Source organism: Ambystoma mexicanum, chromosome 2p (assembly GCF_040938575.1).
Source record: "Ambystoma mexicanum isolate Mex_15411 chromosome 2p, UKY_AmexF1_1, whole genome shotgun sequence".
In the NCBI taxonomy this organism is placed as follows: domain Eukaryota; kingdom Metazoa; phylum Chordata; class Amphibia; order Caudata; family Ambystomatidae; genus Ambystoma; species Ambystoma mexicanum.
The window spans coordinates 633,983,408-633,996,451 of NC_090923.1; the positions used below are offsets into that span (position 1 = coordinate 633,983,408).

Below are 13,044 nucleotides of genomic sequence, written 5' to 3' on the forward strand. Positions count from 1 at the left end.
GCACCGTGCTTGCAGCCATGGATCTGCCGATACAATCAGCATTATCCAGTCCAGACTGTAGACATTCCCCCATTGCCTCCTTTCCATCTTTGACAATATTCAGGAAGCCTTCCCTTTCCTCGCCTTCCGGAATATGTTCAGCCGATGCCGAAATGAAATCCCACAGGGTATGGGTGAACCTGGCCAGGGTACAGGTGACATTAGTTGACTTTAGAGCCATGCTACCCGAAGTAAAAACTTTACGGGCCCAAGCATCTACCTTCTTATCCTCTCTATCCGGAGGGATAGATGGATATGCAGTCTGTCTTGAGGTTGTTGCAGCTTGAATAACCAGACTTTCTGGAGTGGGATGCCTGTTTAAATAGTCAGGATCAGAACTAGAAGTTCTATACTTCTTAGGAAAATTACCGTTTACTGCAGCAATGTTGTCAGGAGCTTCCCAGTTCTTTTCTACCATTCTCTGAAGTGCCCTATGGAAGGGGAGAACTGGATTCTTCTGGGGGCCCCAATCAAGTAGGTCTGTCACATCATCCTGATCAAAGGTGAATGAGTGTCATGATCCCTGCTTCCAAGGGGTCAGGACTTGCCCCACGACCTTGGAAGCAGGCCCATAACTCTGATCCCAGGAACCAGCCAGTCCCTATTGGGACCTTTTGGACCTTGTCCTGGCGCCAGTGGCGCCAGGCTCATGAAGGTGACTGGTCCCGGCACAGGAAGCGCCGGGCTCATATTAGATAAGAGTGCTTGGTGGACCTACCTGTAGCAGACCATGCTGCTTACTTACCAGCTAGCTGGTCTCCTGATCCTTCTCTGCCTGGGACTACTTTTTCTGTCTGGGTGGAGCAGGAGCCACTCCCTGGAAGCAGAACACAGGAACTCTTCTAGAAATCTGGAACTCTTTTTCTTACCTGGTTGAGGCCGTGGAAGAAGACGCCTAAGCACTACAGAAGGATATTTAAACCACACCCGATTGGTTTCACGTGCTTCGCGTTATTCTGCATCTGCAGCAGGACGCTCACCGTGTCAGCTCCAGGAAACCTCCAGCTCCAGATCCTGTGAACACGAAATTACCTGCTGGGATCCAACCTTCAGTCTTCTTCAGTCTTCAGCAGCTCCTACAAAACAAAGGCACAGGTTAGGCTAAAGCAAAGGCAGCGCATCTACTTACCTAATCCAACGGCAGCATCCAAGGCGCCTTTTTCAGCCTCTCTCTTCCGGCATCCGACATCTGCAAAGAGAAAACATCGGTCAGTAATATTTAACTACAAAGTCTGCTTACCTGTGTTACGCCGTTCCAACTCAGCTCGCGCTGCATTCCGGCACCTGCAAGACAAGATACATCGGTTAGTAACGCTTAGTTACAAGACTGCTTACCTGTGTTACGTTCGCTTCCAATCTGTTTGCGCTGCACCTCGGCGCCTGCAGAGACAAAAGAGACATTACGGTGCATTCTACAGCGCTAGTGCAGTCTTTCTACTTACGTGCCATTAGAAGGATAATCTTCACCGCCACAGCATCTGAAAAGGAAAAGACATAGACTTTAAAGACTTAAGACTTTTGAAAGAGAAGAGCACAATCTAAAAGGAACTTAAATACTTACAAGGCACGCTTGTGCAATAACGGCGTCTTCGCTCTCAGCTAACCCTCTGCTATCAAGAGGCAGAGCTCGCATCCAGTGAAGCAACTGGACCCAGCGCCCCTGCACAAGACGCAGGATGGAGAGCCCGGCATTTACCTATCTAAGGTAAGCGCAATTATCAACCCAGTTCCACGGGGAAAAAAAGGGCGAGAGGGGCTAGGAACTTTCCCAACCTTCCAATCACTAATACCTTGGTTTACCCTTGCAGACACCTCACTCTTCAGCTTAAACTTTCGGTGAGAAGGGGGCCCTGTCCGGGAGCAAAACAAATCCTGCGCCTAACACTGAAGACGGTATCCCCACCAGATCAAGGCCTGCGCCTCCGAGGGAACCAGGTGAGCGTTACAATGAGGCTCTACCCCAGCCCATGTATTCCACCACTATTCATTAAACTCCTGTACCCTGAATCTGTATGTTCTGCAGAGTCAGGTGACGCATCAATGCCACTAGCAGAGTGAAGGGTGTCACACAGGTCGCTCATTTTCAATTCTGGATCGATTAATTCTGCTGGGACCTCTCCCTCCTCTTCAGAGCCACTTTCTTCAAATATAGACGACAGACTTAAAGAAGTCTGATTTTGGTAAAGGAGTAAATCTCCTGTCTTGTTCATAAGTTTTGGTCGAAGGAATCGAAGGAACCTTCGATGGTATCAAAGGAGTCTTCGAGGACACCGATGTCTTCAACAAAGGCGTCGAAGACGCTTTTGGGTTCGATGTCGAAGCAGTCGGTGCTGAATGCGTTGACGAAGTCGCAGATGTTTTCAATGACTTGTTTTTTATACAGTGTCGGGGAAACACTCGATTCTCGAGGAATCTTCGATGACTTGGCGTCAACTCGAGTTTTATGAGTTTCACCCATTCTACTGGGTTTTACCACAGTAGTTCCTGACTTCCCTGGAGCGACCGGGGGTCTGGCTCTTTTGAGGGGGGTCCAGGCTGCATTCTCAAAGACCTCCATCATCTTCCTTCTAAAATCTTCCCATTTTCTTGGGGAATCCGACTTAGTCGGGCATCGTACTAATTCAGTAGATGTATTGGATGATGAAGAGGGAGATCTATGTCTCCTAACTTTTTTTGAAGAGGAAGAGCGTCTCGATCTACTACGAGATCGGGATCTCTTAAAAGTGTCTATGACAATCAGATTCTATCGAATCGCTCGATCTTTTATGTCTTTCGGACGAGGCCTTAGAAACTTCCCGCCCCACTGCCAGTTTACCTTTCCTCTCACGAAGGGCCTTCTCCGTCATCGACTGACAGGAGCCACAGTCGCTGGTTCGATGGTCTGAACCTAGGCACCAGAGACAAATGCGGTGAGGATCTGTGATCAACATCTTCGATCCGCAGTCGATACATTTTTTGAACCCCGTCTTTGGAGTGGAAGACAACATTTTCTAAAGAAAATTTCGAACCGCGCCGTTTGAGAGAGAGAAGCAATCAGAAAAACAGAACTGAAGCCAATGGCCGCAGCACGAGCTATTTATACTGATGGTGACGTCGACACGGTACAGAGCCTGCCGAGGGACAGACGCCACGACCTCGTGCACAGCACCCTCTGCCGAAAATATTTTTCCAAACTAGCGAAGCTGGCAGGATACGAATATCATAAAATGAGGAATATGTGGGAGGACACAATCCATCCGAAATCAATTAATTTTAAATAATTTTTTTCAAATCCACCTGCTTAAAAAAGCATTATTCAGAGAACAGAAAATTAAAATTCCAATTATATAAAACAATACAATTATAAGGATTGTAAAAGAATTTTAGATCTCCACCTTTCCTACCAACTTGGTATCTCAAGTGGTAACGGGCCTGTAGAGGCTGCAAATAGGTCTTCCTGCACAAGTTATGAACTTTAGTAAAACACGTTAAGAATTAAATTAAAATTAAAGTGCTGGCAGGAGACTTTAGAGCAGTCAGAGCTACCCCCAAGCAACTCATTCTAAAATGATGTATGGTTTGAAGGATGCCGTTATATATCTTATATGGAGAGGGACACCTGTCAATCTCCACTGAAAAAGTTATTGTAGTTGAGCGCTGGTTATAATCCACCCCATTCAATTTGTTTAATGCTTCTGCACACCAATAAATACAATTGGATGTTCTTAAAGAGGTTTCACTTCACTTGAGGCGCAGCAAGAAAACCTATCTTTTGTATTTAGTACAGATTTAAATTACATCAATCCATTTTAAAAAGTGCAATTGTACTGGTTCCTTTTCTTGCTATAAATAACCAGACCAACATATGTGCCATGCACTTGGTGCTTCCCCAGGACACGTTTTTAGTTGAAGCTTCACTTAATTCAAAGCATTTCTCTAATGAAGAATGGTCCTCATCTTAACGAGGATTGGTTGCTTAATGGCATTACCCATGTACCAGTATTCAGCCTAGTCTCACGTGGCATGCATCATCAAAGTACATGTTCTACTGAAGAGGATCCTATATTTTGCAGACATCGGCGCTCGATGACAAGTCTACCAAAAGCCATTGCAGGCATTTTGAAATGTTTAGGCAGTAAGATAGCTCAGCAAGTGGAGCGCTTTCTGCTGCAATCTTCAGGTCGCAGGTTTGAATCCCAGGCAAGGCCAACTCTGCCCTTTCCCCCTTCAGAGGTCGATTACCGAGTACCACCTTTGGATGAGCGATATGAAATGCAAATATGAAGCGCTTTGGCAAAAGTGCTATATAACATTTAGTAAACGTATTCCACCGTATGCAATGGAAAAGTCAGTCATTCAAAGAGAAAGATCACCCAGAAACCAATTAAGTTGAAAGAATTTTATTTTCAAATTCACTTTCTTAAAAAAAATCCTTACGCAGAGAACAGTATATTAGAAGTCCAATTATATAAAATACACTACAATTATACTGGTTGTAAAAGAATTTTCCATCACCCACTTCCCTGCCAACATGGTATCTCAAGTGACTAATTACACAGTAACTGTAACATACCCAAAAGGCCATAAGAGGTTGTAAATATGTTTATCTAAATAACAAAGTTCTGGAACAACTTAGTTACTTGTCAAGAAGTTTTTTTATACACTTCTCCATTTTTGTAAATGAGATGTATGATATTTTGTAAGAAAGTAAGTAGTCCTGTTTGGTGCCATGCATTAGAGTAAAGAGTATATTCTGGGAAGTGTTTTCCACCCCTTCAACTCGCCCAAAGAAATTTGGACATCCACACCTTAACCATCAAAAGATTCTACAGTTAAGATTATAGAATACACCACACAAAGTGCGATGAACAGTGCAAATAGGTTTGAATTTAACAGTAGCCTAAAAATGGCTAACGTATTCAACACGTTCACTATTCTCATGTTTACCTACATTAAACTAAATGTTCTGGTTTCTCCAGGTAGTAATTAGAAAAAACTCATTCCAATCCAGACCTCATTATGAAAAGCAAATTGCTACATTAACTTTTTTCCATGCATCTTGCCAAGGGGTGAGAATGAAAATATGAAATAGGAGTCTCGTAAATTTCAGTGGGCCTTTCACAGGACACCCAACGATAAGACAACCATCACTGGCCAGAACAGCTTAGTTGGCCAATGCTAGGCCACACTTTTGCAAAAACCTTCAGTTTGCACAATGTCAGAAGAGGGTGTTTTACAGAACGTACAAAGGGGAACATTCAAATTTCCCAGGTTCTATTTTGAACAATGCCATAGTTGCATCTTTTACACTGACATTGTATTTGGATATAGCACAACTGCAATAGGTCATTAATACCTGTTTTTGTTTGTTAAACAAAACTCAAAATAATTAACTATACTAATTATCCTCAAATTGCATTGTCAGTATTCTCCTGGGAGGGCAGAAATTGCTTAACCTAAGGAATGTCCAAGTTGATCTTCCGAGCATAGCAAGGCGGTACTGCGAGAGTTAAAACAAAAGACAGTGATAATTCACAATTGACATACCGGTAGCAAGAGGAAACTTCCTTTAAAAAAAATAAAATCAAGAAAGAATGGTAATCATACACTAAGATTAATAGACATCACTTCAAGAATCTTGTTAGCCATTTGTTACAGTGAGTGCTGACGAGTGCTCTTGAAAGGCCCGTTGATGGGCCTACAAGAGAAGGCACGGAGATTTTTTCTTTCCCCGTCTGGCTTGCAAAGCTGCCCGTGTAGCCATTTCAAACACTTCCCGAACACCATCCTTTGTCTTGGCGGAGCACTCCATGTAACCAAATGCACCAATCCTGTTAGCCATGTCCCTGCCTTCCTCTGGTTTGACAGGCTCCTATAAAAACAGAAAAAAGTAGCAATGAGCATAGAACAGGCTAGGTGTCACTGTCCACATTAAATTGATAACATGGTGAGGAGAAAATGAAAATTGACAGTATCAAAGTTGGTACCCGTTTATAAAAGCATACACAGCAATTTACTTAAACATTTCTCAGTGCATAATTGCTTAACAACTCACTACTTTGACAGCAAACATTTGAAAAGTGAATATAAGGAGTCTCCTCCTTCGACCATTACATTTTCCAGCATGCTCCATGAAAGTAGGTGAAGGTTTTCTCCACAGAACACAAAATAGACATGTTCGATGTATTATTAATAAAGGAAAGTATTTTAATAGAGAATAAAGGAAAGTATTTTAATAGAGGTCAAAGTTCTTGACAATTTCCAGGATACAAAAGTTAAAATAATTAAGAAATGGCAAAGCACAGAGGCATTAGTTCTTACATGTCAATTGTAGCCTTAAATACCAGGATAGGACCTGCATATGGTTAAGTTAGAAACCCATATGTGCAATTTGAAATGCCTCCAGAACGTGTCAAATAAAACTCAAAATAGATACACACATATTCAGTCATACAAGGAATGCTTAAGTTGTAAATCACCCAAGTGCCCTTTTTTCAGACAGTTTACAGTTGCATTTCTGCTTGACACCGACTGCCTGCACCTGAAAACGAATCACTTATTACTTTTAAATTAAACAATCATAAAATCTATATATTATACAGAGTTAGGCCGAAGAAGAAACCAAACCACGGATCTCCCCATTGAACCCCAAACTCAATAGTCTGTGCATTTCATAAACGTAATGCCACTAAGAGCCTCATTTCCGCCCGAAAAGGGAGCAGCATGTTGCTGCTACAAGGAGAAGGTGGAGGACAGTGAAGAGCCAGACAAACCAGGAAAGTTGGGGGGAAATAATTTCTTCAATACGCAAGTCCAAAAAGCTTTTATGGCATGTTGCAGGCATGGGTGCTTACATTCAGGTAAGCAAAGCAAAAGTAAGATTACTGCAGATAACTTTAGATTTCAGTGAATTACTTTAGATTAGTTTGATTGGTTATTTTCCTATATCTGGGCTTGAATCAGTAATTAGGGGAGTACCTTTGTACTGCAGTGAAAACAGCCATACAAGTAAGCTGCGTGCCAGACTTGTACGCCGTAAAAAACAGGCAACTGACCCATAGGAGTCAGCCTCCTGATTAAAAACACACCCTCTTCCCTTCCGCCAATATATTTGAATCCGTTTTCATCAGAGCCATAGGAAAGAGCTAAAATACCAAAAATGTATCTTTTAATTAGCATGAATTACTAGGTGTAATGATGTATTTGTTAAACATCAATGATATCCGTTTTATTGATACAATATAAAACTTTTTTTAAAAAACACACTTCCATTATATTGCTTGCTAAAAATCTTTTTACTTCCAACTCCAAAATAGACCGTAAAATATACCCATTTCAAAATCGCATTTTGAACCCTGTGTGCAAGGGAATACATGGTGATGCTTTTTTTCCAACATACCCTTCATTCTAATAGATATGGGAAACCATAACCGTTTGTTTCAGTGCAACAATTATTCACTTCAAATGAGCACAGGCTAAAATGCAGCTCAACAGGCAGGGATCTTGGATTGCTTTACAACTGAAGCCTAGGGGCCCTTAAATCAGTAACATGTCACTCAGGATGGGATGCAGAATAACTTGCACCAAATAATAAGATCGACTCAAGATGTTGGCAAAGAGTCTTCTCGACTGTTTTATTGTCAATTATCTAAAACAGGGAGTTACAACGGACATCAACTGACGTCACACTGCATGTCTCAACGCAGTTCATAAAAAACATTTATATAACAAAGATTCGTCATATGTGATGTCCTACTTCGTGGAAAACTAAGAAAAACCTACGGGGTATTGCGATACGTTGAAGGGGTCCATCTAAGTATATTATCTTTACCAGGGGAGTAAAAAAAGATATTTTAAAAAAGGAAACAATTTTAACGCTAGCCGTGGTCTGGCAATTTCTCATTTGATTTAACCTCCGTTGATGCCCCTGGCCATTTCCTGGTTACTTGCGAACTCCACCTCCCTCCAATGGGCCGGGCCGCTCCTTCTGTCCGACATTAACTTATAATCCCTTGAAGGCCAAATCAGTCCTTTCGACCTTCCAAGGTTTTCAGAGCAATTTTTTAAAAGTCTAGAAGCGCCAATGGCAAAGATCATTCTCTCCCACCCCCCCCACCCCCCCCCCCCCCCCAAGCAAGCAGGCTCCACTAAGCCACGGCATCAAGTGTTCTTTACTCCAAAAGAGATTTCCTAGTTTACGGGTACCATCATCTCTTAAGGCTTGGCAATGTAGAACTAGATGAGGATATACTTTCTATATATATAGGGACGGATTGTGATTGCATCTCTAAAATCGGGTGGATAATTTATGCCCACCCCTAGTGCAAGTCTTCATCATTTTTAAGTACACAGCACATTATTGGCTCTTAAACTATAAGGCCCTTCATTGTATGGCCCTCTACAATTTGTTGGCATGCGCCTACCCTTCTGGAACATTTGGCGCACAAGCAGCATGCAAGCTGGTACTCCAGGTGTCAGTGGGTGGACTTGACCGTGTCTCCCCACCCAATTAGCCCAACATCTCATGCCGTCTGCCATGCAATTTGTCTTTGAACATGGCCTTGCAGCAGTTTCTCTTCTCTGGGAATATAAGGGAGTATGGGCACATGCTAATCACAGTTCTGGTCTGCATGCCCAACATCTGTTTTCATCCTTCCCCCACGTGACAGGAGACCGTGAATAGGCCCATATTATAGCATTTAATGGTCTTAAATGAAGAAACGTGGCACTCATGGTGTTCTCTCCTTTGCACCCGATTCAGCTTCCCACAATTACTGATTTTAAGAAAAGATGAGCAGTTCTTGGCTGCTTCAGCCTTTGCTACCAGGCCAGGCAGCTTCACCCGTCTGAGATCTTCAGCTACTTCTTTGCTGCGACACACGCAGCTATTAATCCTCGTTTCTCTGTGGGTTTGAGATTACTAGAGTGTGACATTGAATGTCCAGATTCTATATAATGACGGCACCGCCTGCATTCTATTCACTACGTATAGCCAGCCTTATGATTAGTCTACTTGCGTTACTGCAGCTGTACAGTTAAAAAACTGCTTGCATTTTCTGCAGTGCTCTTCACACTTGCAATCTTCATTCCGCATATGAAAGCTTGCTCGATTCCTTATTTCGTCAGATTCCCTAAAGTCTATACATGTCTAGTGATGTCACCAACTTCATTTTCTCTCATCTTTGCTCGAGGCAAGTGCGCAGCGAGCTTTGTGCATTTCTGATTCTCCCGGGCCTTGTTACTATCACTTTGGTGTTCGTTTAGGCCCCAGCACGTGCCCACACCCTTGCAGCCCCAACCTTGCCTGTGGCGTGGCTTTGCCTTTCCCTCGCTCCCGCCTCCCAGCCCACCCACCATCCCGGATTGGCGCTCCATCCAGGTCATAACTGACATTCCCAGGGCAGCCCGCTGCCCATGCAGCTTTACGGCTAAGGGCCCAAGGCAAAGGGCAACTCCTACAGAGACAGCTCCATAGTGTCAGCAGGGGAAGCCAGCAGCAATGAATAAGGTAGGAGTGGCCAGGGTGAGGAGTACAGCAATCACTACTCTGGAAGCCCTGCCACAGAACAAACCTACACACACTGGGATAACACTGATTATTAGCTTGCGCCTTTCTAGAATAGTACTGCGATTATTAAGACTGTGCTGCACCCTCACAGATTAGCACATATTGACTTGAATCACATCTAGAAAGCACCACAATAGAATAGTACTGGATTACTAGCCTGTGTCTCTCTAGAACAACAATGATTGGCCTGCGCCTTTCTAGGATAGTTGCCTTACTGGGATAGTATTGCGATTATTAGCTTTTGCCTCTACGGGATAGTACTGCGATTATTAGCCTGCGTCTCTCTAGGATAGTACCATGATTACTAGCTTGTGCTCCTCTAGGATAATACTGTGATTATTAGCCTGCGTCTCTCTAGCATAGTACAGTGATTATCATTTATCCCTCTCTAGGATAATACTGCGTTTATTAGACTGCATCACACCCTTAGAGATTAGACCATATTGACCTGAATCACATCAAGAAAGCACAATAGAATAATACTGTGGTGTTTATTATTATTAACCTGTCTCTCTAGGATTGTACCGTGACTAGTAGCTTGTGCCTTCTAGGCTAGTACTACAAATCTTTTGCTGTGTCTCTCTAGGATAATACTGTGGTTATTAGCTTGTACCACTCTAGGAGAATACTGTAGTTATTAGCTTGTGCAGCTCTAGGATAGTACTCTGATTATCTGACTCTGCGGCACCTGTACAGATATGGATATTAATTTGAATCGCATTTTAAAAAGGTTTTTAAAAAAAAACACCATATTAAGAATAGTACTTTGATTACTACCCTGTGCACCTAGGAGGCTAGCAGTGATTATCACCCTGCCCCACACTGGGATAGCACCGAATATTGTCAGACGTCGCACCATTAGAGAATTGTTAAGAAGGCCTTTAAATCACATCTAGAAAGTGCCATATTGTGATAGCACTGCAAGTATTAATCCTACCACACCGAGATGGTACAGTAATTATTGGCCATGGAATTCTGAGAGGGTGCTGAGAACAATAACTGGCGTCGCACCACGGAGCTCGATTGCTACTGTCTGACCAAGGAAAGGTCTCATTGAGACAGCCTCTGAACTACCCGAACGATATAACCCGACTAACCCACCCCTAACAGAGTCCAAGCTTGTATCAGACAATTCCCCACACCCAGCCCAACACCACAAGACAGCCGGACCAAAGCACGAAAGACCGACTGTGCAACAACAACCGAACAAAACCAACCAGAAAGACGCGTGCAACCGTACAATCCTAACTAAACAAGCCAGCCAACAAAGCACTGCTCGAGGGCTACCGTCCCAGCAACTGCAACTTCATCCCCAAGGAAGCCAAAAGAAAAATATAAAGCAATCATGTTACCAAGAACGCAATCGCGATAACCCAAACAAACAAAGAGAAACAATCCCAAAACCACTTGAACAATGGACCGCCAAACAACTCAAATTGCCACGAACACGAATTGGACTAAAGGAAAGAGAGCAGAAAGAACAAACCAAACTGAACACCACAAAAGACTCACAAGTGAAGAACACACCCCCACTGACCAGATCGATAATAGAACCAGCGCACAGAGAAGAGAAATCCCTATATCAAACACAATACCTCACAAATAACCACTCACCGGAACGAACCAACCCAACATACAAATCAAGAAAGACCAACAACCAAATACAACCACACAGAAGAACAGCCAAAGCTAGATTTAACAAGAACATGGTCTACACCCTAACTCTTTTCAACCCCAAAACAAGAGGACACTGCCCACAACAGCCACAAAATTCAAAGAGGAACCTGGTGAAAACAAAAACCCAAGACAGAACCTAAAAGAGCTATTTGACGACACAGACAACTGTACCAATATCTCAATTCGAGATCAACTTGGAAGGAAACCAAAACACCAGTCAGAAGAACACAAAGCACACACCAAACTATACCTTATAAGTCCACTGCAACTTCATAAACGCAAGATCCATGTCAAAACTCGATTTTTAACTTCCTCTGCGACAACAGTATCGACATCCTATTCATCACAGAAACATGGCTGGACGAACTACAAAAATCACACTCCAAAGCAGCCTTCCCACCAACTTCAAATGCCTTCAGTTAAACAGGACCAAAAAAAAAAAAAAAAGGAGGAGGCCTCGCAATTGCATTCAAAGAACACCTGAAAATAAACACAGACAAACCTCTAAACATTGTGAACTGCAACTCCATCGTTATACACCTATCAGTGAGTCCAACAACAAACATTTTACAGATCACCGACATACGATGCAACCTTCGTCAACAACTTTATAGAAGCCATCACCAACATAGCTATTCAAAATAGCATCTGATAATCCTGGGTGACTTCAACATTAGAAAAACACGCCAACTCTCAAAACTCATCGGGCAGCTAACAAACATGAAACTACAACAGCTGGTCAAAGGGGCAACACACGCGGCAGGACACACCCATGACGCAATCTTCACCAAAAAAAAAAAATGTATCACCACTGCACCACCAATAAATACTTTGGAGCGACCATCGCATCATTCCATTTGTGATCACACTACCAACCAAAGTCACCATCCAGCCTCAAGATCCCAACAACAACAAAAAAACTGGAAACCCTCAAAGCAAGCAATCTAACAGAACTGGAGCCGACCAAACCTCCAACGGCAGAACTGGAGAAGGCAGACCTAGACGGGAAAGTGGAACTACTCCATAAATGGATTGATACAATCGAAAACATCTCCCCAGAAAAATCATTCACCCTCTCAAGAAAAAGAGCAATGGCAAAATGGTTCTCGCCACTACTAAGCACCATGAAAAAGAAGCTGGAACTAGAATGGAGGAAAGAATATGACCAAGATAAGAAAACCCAGTACAGAGACAAATCTGATCGTATAAGAAGGAAATTCAAAAGGCGAAGGAAAGGCATTATGATGACAGAATCACCAAAGCCACCAGCACACAAAAGAACAAGTTACTTCTTACTTGGTAACGTTCCTTCGATGGAATGTTCCTCCGACGTATTCCTGATCTTGATAGATTTACTTCCAGCTTGCTGGCCTCGGAACATTTTTTCAGTAGAGGGCTCTGCGCGTCGACATCCCTCGAGTTGGTGTCCTTCGACAGCCTCCGTATCGGCGCCAACGTCATCATGCGTATAAATAGACTCGCGCAACGTCCGTTGCTCAGTTCCGTTTTGAAGCTTAAGAGTAGCTGTACATGAATTGGTTATTGACCTTGAAGGAGCGTAAGCTGCAACCACAAGGGAAGTTTTACTGAGGGGATGGATGGGAGGGGCGATGTGGAATCCGTCGGAGGAACATCCCATCGAAAGAACGTTACCATGTAAGAAGTAACTTGTTCTTCGAAGGGATTGTGTCCTCCGACGTATTCCTTATCTTGATAGACTCCCATAGCAGTGGTGTGTAAACGGAGTTGGGAGTAAAATTGTCATATTCCCCTTTAAGAGT

At 43.1% G+C, this 13,044-nt stretch overlaps 1 protein-coding gene across 2 annotated transcripts in view; it reads right to left on the reverse strand.

The window, feature by feature from the left end:
* Positions 1–4,402: 4,402 nt before the first annotated feature.
* Positions 4,403–13,044, reverse strand: part of RHOA (ras homolog family member A) — a 457,527-nt gene continuing 448,885 nt past the window's right edge. Inside the window, exon 5 of one of the 2 annotated variants that reach the window (XM_069644166.1) lies at positions 4,403–5,890. In XM_069644166.1, coding sequence (XP_069500267.1) covers positions 5,717–5,890 — 174 coding nt within the window. In that variant the 3' untranslated portion in view covers positions 4,403–5,716. The remainder of the gene's footprint in view (positions 5,891–13,044) is intronic. The other variant, XM_069644165.1, reaches the window with a different exon arrangement.